Source organism: Phoxinus phoxinus (genome assembly GCF_949152265.1).
Source record: "Phoxinus phoxinus genome assembly, chromosome: 10".
NCBI lineage: Eukaryota > Metazoa > Chordata > Actinopteri > Cypriniformes > Leuciscidae > Phoxinus > Phoxinus phoxinus.
This window is the reverse complement of record NC_136885.1, coordinates 15,764,438-15,779,206: the sequence shown is the minus strand read 5'-3', so window position 1 is coordinate 15,779,206 and position 14,769 is coordinate 15,764,438. Positions and strand designations below refer to the sequence as shown.

At 37.6% G+C, this 14,769-nt stretch overlaps 1 protein-coding gene across 3 annotated transcripts in view; it reads right to left on the bottom strand.

Moving 5' to 3' along the window:
* nbeal2 (neurobeachin-like 2) overlaps positions 1-14,769 on the bottom strand; it is an 81,880-nt gene that overhangs the window by 28,875 nt on the left and 38,236 nt on the right. For all 3 annotated transcript variants that reach the window (XM_079625104.1, XM_079625106.1, XM_079625105.1), the window contains 16 exons: positions 12,705-12,788; positions 11,901-11,999; positions 9,717-10,348; positions 9,055-9,187; positions 8,455-8,574; positions 8,031-8,373; positions 7,842-7,924; positions 7,502-7,594; positions 7,181-7,352; positions 6,321-6,454; positions 3,333-3,492; positions 3,059-3,161; positions 2,800-2,950; positions 1,537-1,695; positions 1,242-1,401; positions 1,069-1,157 (listed from right to left, as the gene is read on the bottom strand). In XM_079625104.1, the coding sequence (XP_079481230.1) occupies positions 1,069-1,157; positions 1,242-1,401; positions 1,537-1,695; positions 2,800-2,950; positions 3,059-3,161; positions 3,333-3,492; positions 6,321-6,454; positions 7,181-7,352; positions 7,502-7,594; positions 7,842-7,924; positions 8,031-8,373; positions 8,455-8,574; positions 9,055-9,187; positions 9,717-10,348; positions 11,901-11,999; positions 12,705-12,788 (2,715 nt within the window). The remainder of the gene's footprint in view (positions 1-1,068; positions 1,158-1,241; positions 1,402-1,536; positions 1,696-2,799; positions 2,951-3,058; positions 3,162-3,332; positions 3,493-6,320; positions 6,455-7,180; positions 7,353-7,501; positions 7,595-7,841; positions 7,925-8,030; positions 8,374-8,454; positions 8,575-9,054; positions 9,188-9,716; positions 10,349-11,900; positions 12,000-12,704; positions 12,789-14,769) is intronic.

Below are 14,769 nucleotides of genomic sequence, written 5' to 3'. Positions count from 1 at the left end.
AATGAAAGATGAAGAGAGAAATGTTAATTCATTAATTTAATAATTAGTCATTTAGATGAGAATGTATGTGTATGTTTAGAAATGGGCTTTGTTTTGCAGTGTTTTAAATATGCACTGTCACTGTGTTCACTGTGGGAATCTATATTGTCAGATGGATTGTAACTTCCATTAAAGCTTGTGAATTACCAGAGAGATTCGTTTTTTTCGGCGGCGTGAACTTGACAAAATTATTTGCAGATGTCAGTCAATGATGTCAAATGTTGAAACAGTAACCATGCTTTTTTTCTTTTTATTGTGATATCTTGTTCTAGCTAATCAAAAGAAACCTTTCTTAACCAGTTACCGCTATGCTAAGGGTAGTAAGGTGAACTGTTAGCAAGCTTGTTAACCACAAAGGCTAACTGAAAGCACAATCTTATCCCTTTTTGGTAGCTGTTTGTAATGCATGATCATGAACGTACTTATTGTTATGATATATTGTTATAAATTATCAAAAGAGCTGTTCTTAACCAGTTATCACTATGCTAAGGTGGTAGGCTAAGCTCTTTTTTTTCAATTTTCAATTTTGCTAACCAAAAGCTTACTGACAAACACAAAGAAAGGGAAAAGCTACAACACCTCTTAAAATACCTTATTAAAATGAACAATGGTTTTATTATAGTAATATTGTAGTAACCATGCGATTTTTTGGCAGATTTACCATTTGTATAACCACAGTTTTACTATAAATACTATGGTTAAACTATGGTTAGTGTAGTAAATCCATGGTTAATTTGTGGTTACCATGGTTTAACTACAATAACCATGTTTTTTGGTTTTATTTGTAGTAAAACCATGGTTCATTTTCATTAGGATAATGGTCTCCCAGCCCTGCCAAGTTGGTATTCAGCTGCCTTTAGCTGGTTGGGCAGCTGAACTTCCAGGCTTACCAGCTTAGACCAACCGGACCAGATAAAAACGTGGTCAAAACCCCTCTAAAACCAGCCTGCTAAACCAGCTATGACCAGTCTGATAAGACCAGTCAACCAGCTGAGGGTGGTATTAGCTGTTTTTTTAGTAGTCACTCACCTTACGACAAATATCTAGTCGAACACTGAGGTCGGCGCGATGGGACAGATACGCCACTGCCAACAGGTCTCTAAAATTAGGATTTGGATCTGCGCAAAACAGACAACAAAACAGACCAATCAACACCTGGAGCATAAGTTGAAAAACTACTGCCCACCTTTTCTTCAGTTTACCTGTGGCGAGCACCTGCTCATACAGACAGCGCACAGTTGCCATGGTGATGGGGACGTCTCCAAAGGAGCAGACCAGCCCAAGGTAACTGGAGTCCTTAAGTTTGAAGCGCAGTTTATTGCGCTCAGGTACACGCTCACTCTTCAGGACTTTATACATGACCTGCAGAAGAGCAGAAGAGATGTGTTAATATCACACTGAAAGAAACTGAACTCATCGTGATGATTTCAATGACTTAGTGCATCTCAAAGCATGCCTTACTGCAATGAGTTCTGCACCATTTAAAGCGTTTCTCACCCGGAATAATCTCTCACGAGCCTCGTCGCCATAGTTGTGTTTGAGCAGCAGACAGTAGAGCTGCTCCACCCCTCGATCCAGAAGAACCGTCACAGTCTGCTCACGTGGATGAGGAGAACTCCTCAACACAGTGTATAACACATCCAGAACACTGATCAACTACAGAGAGAGAGAATATTCAGTCACGACTCTGCGAGCTCTAGTCCTACCAGAATATTCCCATAATTTAAAGAAAAGTTTGTTTTAATCTTTATTTTTCACTGTAATAATATTATAAGAATTTGTCTTAAAATGTTCAGTGATGCCTTTCTGTCTTTTTCCAAAGTAAAATATTACATTGACAGTGACAAACCGAAATATTGCGTCAGTGTTATTTTAGTAACATATTACTATTACAGTTTTTCTCAATATATTCAAATAGATTTTATTTTTATATTTTCTATTGTAGTTTTAACAATTGTAGTTTTTAATTAAAAGTTTTAATAATTTATTTGTTATTATTTTTAATAATATTTAATAATCATTTTTTTTAGTTTTTGTTTTTAAAATAGGTCTGTATAGTTTTTGTTAAGTTTCAGTTTTTAGTTTATTTAGTTTTAGTTATTAATTTTAGTACTTTAACTTTAAATGAAAATGAGAAGTGTTGCCTTGGCAACTACCTGAAATAAAATACTTTTTCTTCCCCCATATTTAATTTAATTTAATTTAAATTCATGTTAATTTATATCAAATAGTGGAAATGTTTTCTATGGTTTTAGTTTTAATTAATGATAAATATGCAATCCATGGCATGCCAAGCAATTATTTATGGGTCAGTTTGACCCTCTTTATGAAAACCTTTTTGGTCATACATTTTTTTTTTTCCTGATCCTATGAAATTTCTGAGAAATACTTTTATACTTGAATAATACAGAATTAGATTCACTATTATTATTATTATTTTTATTTTATTTTTTAAAATAAGAAACCTACAAATAATATATTATTTAGTCAATTTGACCCTCTTTATGCATTCTAGAGTTAAATATATTCCATTGGTTGGGCAAATATAGTCCCGGCCCAAAAATAGCACCATTGGTTGATCTAATGTGTCGGGCTGTTTGAGATACTCAAACAATGATCTGACACAAACAGACACCGTTTACTCTTTTCAGGAAGTCAACTTACCAGTGTCTAACTACCAACTAGTATTACTAACTAGTATACTGCTTTTGAAGGCAGCTACAGATCACTACACTTTAAAACCGAGCTAGTGTGGTTCACCTGTTGCTCATCCTGCACTATAGCAGCGTAGGCTAGTACACTGTGCAGCTCTTCAGCAGTGGGAGATTTCAGAAGGTCCTTCAGCAGAGAGAAAAGAGAGATCTGCACCGTCCGCCTCTCTTCAGACAGAGGACTGCCGTCCTTCTCCGCACTGTCGACCCAAAAAAAAGTATAAACATCTTACATCAGCATTACATTTTTAATTTTTACTTGGATCTATCAACAAAATCATAATAGTACAATTTAAATCTGAACGCACCTGTAGTGTGACCGAATCGAGTCCAGGATGTATTGAACACCGTACCTCTTGCGCGTTTTTAGCTTGCCTTCATTGATGACAGTGGTTAGGTACTGCACATGACCTACAAAGCAACATAAATTCAGAGAAAGGGGTTTGGAATGAAATAATCAGGTAGATAATAAGAGTCGTATCCTTTTTAAGTAAACTATTCCTTTAGGACCTGATTGTTATTTGCATTTAATGCCAAAGAGTTAAAAAACGCCATGGATAACGCTATAATGTTTTTTTTTACCCAGACAGACAGCAAAGTGGCTGTGGCTCCAGATCCTGAAGTCAAAGAGCAGGTACTGGTACAGTTGTGATAGGAGGGCGTTGTTGCCCTCGTTGGACACCTGCTTGAGCAGGAACTGACAGGCCATCAGAACGCTCATGTCCATCATACTGCTGGGGACCTGGAAAAGACAAAATACGATCAGAAAGTGTTTGTAGTTATTATAGCCATCCATCAATTTGTAATCAAATGAACTAAAGTGATTTCTGAGAAATTTAAATCAACACTTAAACAATTTTGTGAATATTTGCTAGATGTGTGTTCAGTGTGTGTGTGTGTGTGTGTGTGTGTGTGTGTGTGTGTGTGTGTGTGTGTGTGTGTGTGTGTGTGTGTGTGTGTGTAGTTTTCAACATAGTCCTGGCTGTGTAAATGGAAGAAAAACAACAATGTGGATTGGACCTGGCGTAGAGCACCAAAACATTATAGTATCCAATGATCAATATGGGGCGGATACACTCATGATGGGAGAGGAGAGAGAGTGACCAAGGGGGACATTTGTTGAAAGACTGTAGAAATAGAAATGGCTGGGAGACATTACTAAAGAGGAGAAGGTCAGAGGAATAATATTTGAAGGCAGCGGCTTACAATCAGGCAAGAGCTTTAAGACCCGTGCTAATATTGGAAAAGCTTTCCAACGCTGGAGAGACATTAGAGAGTGGGAAGGCCTGAAAACGGACACAGAGGTTGCATTGTTTCTGCCCGAAACGAGAGTGACATTGGTTTTTTGCTGTTTCATGGAACCAAGATATGCTGTTGTTTAATCACAGCTGATTCGTCCATACTTGCACCAGCTGTTACTGGTTGCCTGTCTTGCAAAGCATGTTCATTATTTTGAGGCGTGAGCAATGAAGGGAGGGGTGTGTTTGTTTTGGCGTCGATTTCAAATATCAACATTGTTTCTCAGAAATCGCTTGCTGCACCTTTAAATTATATGGTGATATATCACCTTATTTACATATATCAATATTTGCTGAGAAAAGCATCCAAATATTTTAAAATGTCTGGTTTATGGTTAAATGAAACATTACATAACTTTGATTGTTGCATAGCGTCTCAATTCAATCTTGAGTGCTCTGATGGTAGGACAACTCTCTTTTACCTACTTTACATATGTATCAGGAGGCGTGCTTAGATATTTTTTTTATTATATATATATATATATATATATATATATATTTATTTTTTTTTACTTATAAAAATTATATAGCACAACTGTTTTCAACATTAGTTATGTTTACATCCACCTATTTTTATGCACATTTTGGGATATAGCATAAAAAAAATGCTGGATGGAAACATCAAGATGCTTATAAATTCTAAAAATGTGCATTAAAAAAACGTATATGCTCAATTGACAAAAAAGTCACGTGTGACTTTGGCTCAACAATGGATGTGATTGGATAACTGGATTAACCAGCGGACCGATCTCATTGCACAGCATCTCAAATGTTGGTTTGATCATTCTGAAATGCCTGAACCAAAGTCTGTCATCAGAATGATTTGGTATAATGGCCTCACATGATTGTGTTCCCAAACACCAGGCACACGAACGCAAGATAACATGACAGCTTTTATTGCATTGTGCCTGTGCGCTCCAAGTCATTTACGATGTAGGGAAAAAAGAGCCTCAGTGGCTTCCCCGATTGCAGCAACTTCCAGTTTTATTACAGATATTTTAAACCAATTTCCCAGGAATTTAAGATTTGTTTTCTTTTAAACAAATGTTTTATGCGATATTCGAATTTTGCGCACAAGTTAAATTCAGAACGTTGGATGGAAACATAGCTATTGATAATGGTTATACATTTTCCTTGGTTATATACATATACCAAATCAGCATATTAGAATGATTTCTTAAGGATCATGTGACACTGAAGACTAGAGTAATGATGTTGAAAATCCATTATAGCTAGCTATCACAGGAATAAATATAAAATATAATTATATTTTACAATATTATACTGTTTACTGTATTTTTTATCAAATAAATGCAGCCTTGGTGAGCAGAAAAAACTCACAAACATTAAAAACCACAAACTTTTGAACAGTAGTGAAAATATGAATAAAAAATATGATCAAAAATGGTATTTATATATATTTTTTAATTGCCCTCTGGACAATAACATCCTGTGGGCTTTTTGGCCTATATTAGTGTGCGGATATCTTTTTTCTTATTTTTTTTATATATTTTTAAGTTAAATTTAATTTAATGCTTGTCCTACATCAATGTAAATAATTGACAGCCTGGGTATTTATGCCTAAGGATGGTATACTTACGTAACTCTCTCTCTCTCTGTGTGTGTGTGTGTGTGTGTGTGTGTGTGTGTGTGTGTGTGTGTGTGTGTGTGTGTGTGTGTGTGTGTGTGTGTGTGTGTGTGTGTGTGTGTGTACTTTTCAACTCTCAAACTCAAGAAACTCTTCAAAGGACTTCACAGGCCTGTCAAGTCACAGTACATCAGAAGCAGATTAGATACGACTATAAGCCACCGCTGAGCCTAATGTTCCGCAGCAGATCAGCATCTGTTTCAATCAACTTCAGCTGCTGTTTAATTACATGCTGTATCATTTTCACTTATCAACTTCTAATCAAACTACCTTAATAATATCACATGCCTAGTAACTGATCTTTGTAAAGACAACTATGCAGCTTTTCTTGATTTTGATTACGTTAAATATCACACAGAAGTTGGATTGTGCTGTTTTGCTACACATGTGAACTCTCGATTTGAATGCATTTACGCCAGATGCTCAAACACTGCTTGTTCATTTCTTGAAAGATTCCTGGCACCAGATAAAACCTTAAAGCATGTGAAACTGTGGTTGCGTGTGTATTGTGCAATATCATGAGATTGTTAGCACAAGTGTTTCCTAACAGGATGCTACGCCTTGAAGACACTGTTGGACCTCCAGACGCCCTCTCTATTGACCAGCGTGCGTGTGTGTGCGTACCTTGCCGAGCATGGCTCCGATGATGGGCGGCCCGTGGCACTGGAGCAGACTCTCCTGATTGGCCGGGTGGTTGCGCAGCATGTTCTTAATCATCAGCAAAAACGCTGCCACACAGTTCTTCTCTAAACGGCCCTCTAACACACAAACACACACACACCAGCAATTGGTTTTACATCAGTGAAGTGCAACATTGACAAATAACTGCAACAGCAGCATTACATGAGAAATCAACAGCCAAAGGAAATATAAACTTTAATACCAGAACACGAAAAACACAATCTTGCCTTCAGCCTCTTGCGCAGGCATATACACACATACGCAAACACTTAAACACAACTACATGAATCACTAACTCAGAGCAAAAACAGCATGCTCAGAAAATATCAATGGTGACTCATACTGCAATTACAGAGAATTTAGAGACTTCAGACTTCCATTAAAATAAGTTAGATTATTTTAGGACCCTTAATATATTTTTTCATTGTGACATTATTTAAATGAGAATTAAATGCTTTTCCCTCAGATTTTTTCACTTTAATGCGTCAAAATGTTTTACTTCGAAGTCTGTTTGTAATTCTCAATGGTGATTCTCATCTAGGTTCTAAGTCCTGTAATAAAATGTCCTTTTTTTATATGCATTACAAAAAAGAAAATGTATTTATCTCTACAATTACTGTAAAACAATGATTTGTTTATGTATGTATATCTATGTATGTGTACATGTATATATATGAAGACTTCAGATGCAAAAAACCTCTTAAGTCAGTCTAAAAATTTTCTTTTCAATGAGCATTTTTGTTTTGAATGTTACACTTCGTGACACAGATAGACAAACAGACAGATATATAGATAGTACTGACCAGATGACTTCCCCAGTGGCAGCAGCATGCCGGCAGGACCCCTGGAGGACGTGAGCTCTGGCCCGAGAAGATCTGAAGTCTCCTGACCTACAGTCTCGCCGTGATCCAGTAAACATACCTGCTCCAACAGGGGCAAGAGAGCCCCCATCCCACCTACTGAGCTCAGCACATCCTACACATTAGACAAGATAATAAAACTTAATTAGCGGTTACTTCTCCTGCAGGTATGTGCGAGCATAAGCTTTGGGCCGTACTGGTGCCAGGAATAGATAAATCATTCTGATCTTAAAAGACAATAAAGCTCAGTGACAAGACACATACTTTGACATCCCAGTTCACCACTCTGTGACCAGTCAACCTGCCATCGTACAGATGATTCGGGGACAGATCCAAGCAGATCTGACTCTTAAACGCCTACAAGACAAAAGAATGTGGGCAATCCTTCAATATAAGGCCAGTAGATATTATTGTCATTATATATACATTGGGGTCACAACTGAAAATCTACAGGGATTCAAAATATTTGATAAGCTTGGAAATAAAGTTTTAGGATTTTTACACAAAAAAGACTTTTGAACCTAACTTTATATTATATTTATTTTATATTACTATCATTATAAATATACAAAACATGTGTATGGATCAATGAGAAGATAATCACCTGTGGGGTATAGTATAGGACTAGTTTACTGTTGACGTCTGACGGCTCACCATCAGCTTTGAAAAGAGATACGTTATTGGGACCTGAAAAGCAGAATGAGAGAAACAGAGATAGACATATTTTACGCTGGTTTCTTGGTGGTTGGAGCCGTGAATGAATGCTTTATATGTGGGAATGTCTCATTCACACCTGCAGTGAACAAGGCTCGTGCCTGGGCAGGCTGCAGAGCTTCATGGCAGATGAATGCCGTGGCTAAAAGACCACCCAGTGATGTAGGAGAACCCCATGCCGTGTCCTGAAGCCCTGCCGGGATGGTGTGGACCGGACTGTCACGACTCAAACCTGGCCTCCCCCCTGCGGCTGCTGCAAAGGATGCTGGGAAGGACTGGGAGCGTGCAAGGGTAGGCGGCCCAGTGTGAGCTGCAAATGCCATCTCGGAGGGCGAGTGGGACGGGTTGGTCAAGGTTGGAGAGGTAGTCATAGTGGTAGTAGTCCGGTGTCCAGCTGATCCAATGCAGCAGGAAGTGAAAGGCTGAAACGTTGAAAGTCAAAAAGACCAATAAAACAAAACATTAAAAACAAAAAACAACTGCATACAATAAAACTTACTCACCTCATTCAGAGAAGGAAAGCGCAAGGGTGCTGTTTTACACAGCTCTCCATCCACAAAAACAGTGACCACATTCTGTCCAAAAGGTCGACGGCCAGGAACGTGAACTATGGCGACTGAGTGCTAGAGTGAAGAAAAGAAGGGTAAGAATGAGACTTTGCATATAGACAGTGGACTTTACAGTACCAGTGTTGTTATTGTTAACTAAAACTATGAAAAATCTTTTTCGGTAATTGAAATAAATGTTGCCTTGGCATATTACTGAAATAAAATAATTTTAAGTTTAAATCCTAAAATTACTAAAACTGCTGCTGTTTCCTATGTAGGATACAAGTCCACTCTCCTATCTACTTAAATGGGGAAAAACATTTTTTCAATATTATAATTCCATATTATGTCAATTCAGCAATAAAATCTGATATTGGTATCATAAAGTTAGCTAAAGCTAATACTGCAGCAACAATACATGTGATGGCTCTATTAAATAGGTGACAGACATTCCATTTTGAGCAATATTTTTATAGTTTTATTTCAAGTTCTTCAGTCTTCTCTTCATATATTGTTAATGTGTGAGTGAGTTATCTGCAAGATTAGATTACTAACCCAGGCACAGTCATTGAATGGGTGTTCTGGCAAGGAAACGGCCATGTATTCTTTTTTAGTACATACTGCAACCACCAAAACTTCTTCTGTGGTGAAAAAAGCTTCAAAGCCAGTTCCGCTTGCTGTGAAGAAACTACACACAGGACACAATACAGCTTTGGTTTGCAACATATAATTGTAAACAAATTACGGTCATGAGAGTGCTAAGAAAGATATTTCAATGTCATCTCTGATTCAAACTGATAGTAAAATTGTTGTTATAGTTAAATTCCTAAGTTGTAATTAATTGATGCAGACAAATTAATAATACTGCAGATGCATGATATACAGGTTTACAAACACATTGACAAAAGATAATATGTATGTAATGTTGTACATAATAATGTTGTGATGCCTAAACTCACCTGTGACATTAAAGGTTTTAGTGTTTTTTTATTTATTTAGAAAAAATGTGAATTTATTTTAATATAATTTATTATAATTAGCAAGTATTTGCACAACCATTTTCAACTGATTTCTGAATGATCTTGTATAATGTATCTCACACACACACACACACACACACACACACACACACACACACACACACACACACACACACACACACACACACACACACACACACACACATAGAAAAAACATTATAAAGATGTAATTTAAACCTGTAAAGCTGTTTCCTGCGTGGTCCCTTGGCCATGCGAACTGCATAATCCGGGTTTGTCAGGTGGGATTCTGAGTAGTAGTGCTGGGGTGGAGGAAAGTCCGTGTTGAGGCACAGCCAGGCATGGAAAGCAAACGCACTCCCTGACCAGCGTTGTATAGCTGGCACCATAATACCCGCCATAGGGGGCATAAGGTCAAAATACTGCAAGGCGCTGCGCCCACCCTCCCCACGGGCTGCCATGGCGGAGAGCACCCTTACAACGCGCCCGCAGTACGGGTGAGGGGGTGCACCGGGCTCAGTCCGCAAGAGCTTCAGCAGACTCTTCAGTTCACAGGGCCGTAAAGAAAGAGATCCCAAGTCTTGAAGCAAGCCCAGGAGGGCGTCCGCACACTGCCGGTCAAGCCGCTCCGGGGGTTCGGAAAGCACCTCCTGCAGAGCGCCCACTAAGCCCGCCTCGACGGCTACAGTGCGGCAGGACAGAGTTCCTCGACACACGGCCGCCAGCCACTGGGACACCAGCAGCTGCAGAGAGCGAGAACCCAGATCAGGCAACCACTGCAGAAGCAGGAGCAAAGGCTGTTCGTTACTGATGCCCAACTGCATGGCCAGGGAATACTCTCCTTCAACAGCCTGAGAGAAAGAAGAAGGAAAAAGCAAAAAATGACTCTCAGTCATGATTCTTGAATAATCCAAAAACTGCCTTTGATGAAAAACTTGTTTGACATTTTATAAGTATGCATGTGTGTTAAATTACATAGTGTAGCTTTAACGTTTGGTGACCTTCAATATTTGTCATGTTCTCCACAATTTCCGAATACTAACTACCGGTAAGACTCTTCTCCTGTGGCCTAGTGGGATAGTAAAGTGTCTTCTTGTTGGAAACATTAGATTTTCCATCTACTATTTGTTGAATACATTGTATGCGGACATGCTACTCATTTGACATTGGTTTTCGCATACTATTTAGGATGGAAGCAGTTATATTTGAATGTGAAGCATTTTTTGAAATGTGAGTCAAAGCCATCCAAAATGTGCAGTGTTGGGAGTCTTCTAGGACCGGGATTGAGAATCCCTACTATAGAACAACAACAGAAGTTGACCAATGCGCTTTACACGTAAAAAATAGGTAAAATAACAAGAAGCCTGAACACTAACACATCATACATCAAATTACTTTTTACAGGGACAACTTTCGTGCAGTTCTTCACATAATTGCTACTGTATTTCTTCAGACGGCTTTTAATATAATTATTATTGAATAAATTAGTACTTTGCTTTGAAAAAACAATTAGACCATTCAAATTGAATCCCATTCAAATATAATGCTCAAGATGGCCGCCCCCATGAGGTGACCCTCTCTAACTAAAACTGCTTTTAATAGGCTACTGATATTATAGGAGTCATCATATCATATGAGTGTACATTATCTTGATTATATATTTAAAAAGCACTTTTTAATTACATTATGTGTAAAGAAAATGGCAAAATGGAAGGAAATGGATGTCACACCATCTTTGATAGTATTTAGAGTTAGCTGGCGTTTAACCACTTTTAGAGACATACACTCGCAAACTACCCAAAGCACTTCCCCTCGGGTGAATCCCCGCCGCCATTATGAAGTGCGTTCAACTTCGTCAAGAGGGTGAGGGAAGTTTATTTGGACAGACCTTGACCCCTCAATTTTGATCGAGGGAGCGAGTCTACTCAATATGCAAACTTCAGACAGATCCATAGACCACAATGCAACACGATTGTTACGTCACAGCAGATCACGCTTAATTTACCCCCACCCCACACAGCTCTAGTGCATGCTATTGGAGTTAAATTGACATTTAACCACATAATACTTGTAACTACCTAAAGCTGACTGTTATAGTTTATTGTACTGTTATTTTCGTTTGTGTCATTTTTTAGATAAAAAACAAACAAAACAAAAAACAGCCCAAGCATACACACAGGCCTATAGAATGGAGCGTAAAACATATTCTTAATGTAAATAATAATTGCGGATTCCAAGTGATCAAGGGCTTAGGGTGTTTCATTTGAACATATTGCAAGGGTTCCGCCAGTAGTGGGCACTTGTGCAATGTAAGCAGTGACGTACATCGTAGTGAATGAGACGGAGGGAAGTTAGTGAGGGAAAGGTATAATAAAATAACAGCCTTAGTCTCCTCTCACTTACCATGTTCATCAGCTCCTGCAGGAGTCTTTTGGTGGGCTGTCCTTGACTTTTCAACACATCGAACAACTGTGAGTAGCCAATTCGTTCCTTAAATACCTCCTGGGAAGACCAACCATACAAAACCAGTTACATTACAATTGAACACTCACAGAATACAATGGGAGTTTTTCCCACCCAGTTACCCAAAATAAACCAAAACACAAAAGGTATTATATAAAGTAGAAATGTTTTACAAGTGGGAAAAACAACATAATTGTACTTTAAATTTAAGTTAAATAAACAAGTCCAGTCCACTATGTAAATTGCTGTCACAACGCAAGGCCACCAAGATTATTTATTTAAACTATGCTGCAAAAACTGATTGTGAACCATTGTGCTGCAGTATAATGTTTGTATTGCAAAGATGGTGTTAAAGAAGAACAGGGCGGCACAAACTATATTTAACCCAACAGCAAAGTGTTTAGCTAATAACAATAGGGGGCATTTACATAAAGAAGTAGCAGTTTAATTCAGAAAATGGGATTATGATACTTTTTGACCTGTAAACTATAAAATAAAATGAGGAAGCGCATGTCCTAACGTCACCATGGGTGACCTGGTTCTGCACCACAACATCAAATGTGCTGATAAGATTAACCACAAGCGCATAAGGGGCACATTTATCACACGCAAGCACTTTGACTTATCATGCTGATAAGACGAGCGACGTCTCTAAGCTGACCTTTCAGAGACTTTAGGAGAAACACACATAAGGAACGAGAGGAGAGGAGGTGTGAGAAATGAGTCGATGGAGACATGTCATACCTTGGCAGAGGGCGAGTTGCTCATAATGGCGGTGAGGACTCGAATGGCGTGTACTGTGATGCAGTCAGAGCCCTTTTCCCAGACCTACACACACACACGCAAAATACACACATCATTTAGTTCACAATCTTCATATAATCGCATATGTTAAATGATTAGTTCACCCGAGGTTAAATATTCTGTCATTATTTAAGCGTACTAATGTATTTCCAACCCCATTTAAAGAAACCAAAGGCCATGACATTTCTGAATGTAACACGGAAACAAAAGAGAATTTTAAAGCTTCAGTAAATTTTCGATGATTAATGACTTATGTTTTGGTCTGTTATTGTATGGCTTCAGAAGACTTTAGAAGTGCACAAGTCATATTAACCACTTTTATTCCGCATTTATGGTGTTTGTAGTCTATTTTAGCTTGGCAGAACTGCATAAAGATACTTCAGAATTTATCCTTTTGTTTCCATGGACAAAAACAACAGAATATGGGTTTGGAATTACATTTAAGTGAGTAAATAATGATATACACTACCGTTTAATAATGTGGAGTTAGTATGATTATATAACAAAGAAATTAATACTTTTATTCAGCAAGGATGCATTAAATTGATAATAATAATAATAAATGTTTCTTGAGCTCCAAATCAGCATATTAGAATTATTTCTGATGGATAATGTGACACTGAAGACTGGAGTAATCACAGGAATAAATTACATTTTAATATATATATATATATGGTATACGTGTATATATAAAAAAATATAAAAAAGAAACTGTTATTTTAAATGAATAAATATGTCACAATTTTACTGTTTTAACTGTATTTTCAATCAAATAAATGCAGCCTTGGTGAGCATAATGGCATTTTATGTGAAATATAATTTTTTTCAGAGAGAAGCACGTGAGGTTGATAAATTCATAAATTCTGAAAACATGCAACTGTAAAGCAGTTTTCTCACTTTAACCTTGAAATATTTACCACCACTCTACCACAAATATCCCACCAAAAAAGACCACCAAATGAAACACACACCAAATGTTACACCCACAGCACCACAGCCAGACTAGACATGCTAAAAATCTAGAAACACTCTGCAAACTGCAAGACAACATGCAAGGTGGCACAGCCTTCTCTCTCTCTCTCTCTCTCTCTCTCTCTCTATCACACACACACACACACACACACACACACACACACAGGCACGCACGCACACACACACAGACACACACACAACCACACCCACACAAAATCAGCAGGATCCTCACCCTCTGTGTACTGACACGGCATTAACCTTTAAAAAAGTACTCATATGGTACCATGGTATCAAATGCTACAATTTCATGTTACTATATGATTACCATATTTATATACCACAGTGTTACTATTGTTAACTAAAACTATTAAAAACTAAAACTGAAATAGAAACTTTAAGCTAATAGAACATTTTATAAATGACAACTATTTAAAAATATTTGTAAAAAACTAATAAAAATGACAAAAGCACTCAATGTACTAAAATCTAAACTAAAATATATATAATATAAAATATAAATATAAACCGTAATTCAATAGTATAATAGTATATACAGTAAATAATATTAAAATAACACTGATATACAATAGAAATAAAGTAGTTGACATAATACTTTTGACAATGTTAACATGTCCAGTGGTGTGACATGTTGTTGCATTTTATTCTACATAATTTGAGAAGATAATCTAAAATATTGATGTTATGCATCAAATACCATTACCATCAATCATCAATGTTGTAATTTTCCACATTTCTTTTGTTGCATTTAAGTCAACTGTGAACTAACCGACACATGCAAAGACACGTGTACATGCATACAGATGTTTTGCTACAGTGTATTCGCCTAGACAACATTGCATGTTTGTGGAAGGGTGTGGAGTAGGTTACGCAGAATCTAATGTTGCTCAATCAGCAGTTGTCTGTCTGTGTATGTCTGCGTTGTCTGTGTGTTTGTCTGCGTTTGTGTCAGTCGAGTGAAGGGTGGGTTTCCTGCTGACGAACACCACACTGATCAGCGGTGAAGGGAAAGTAC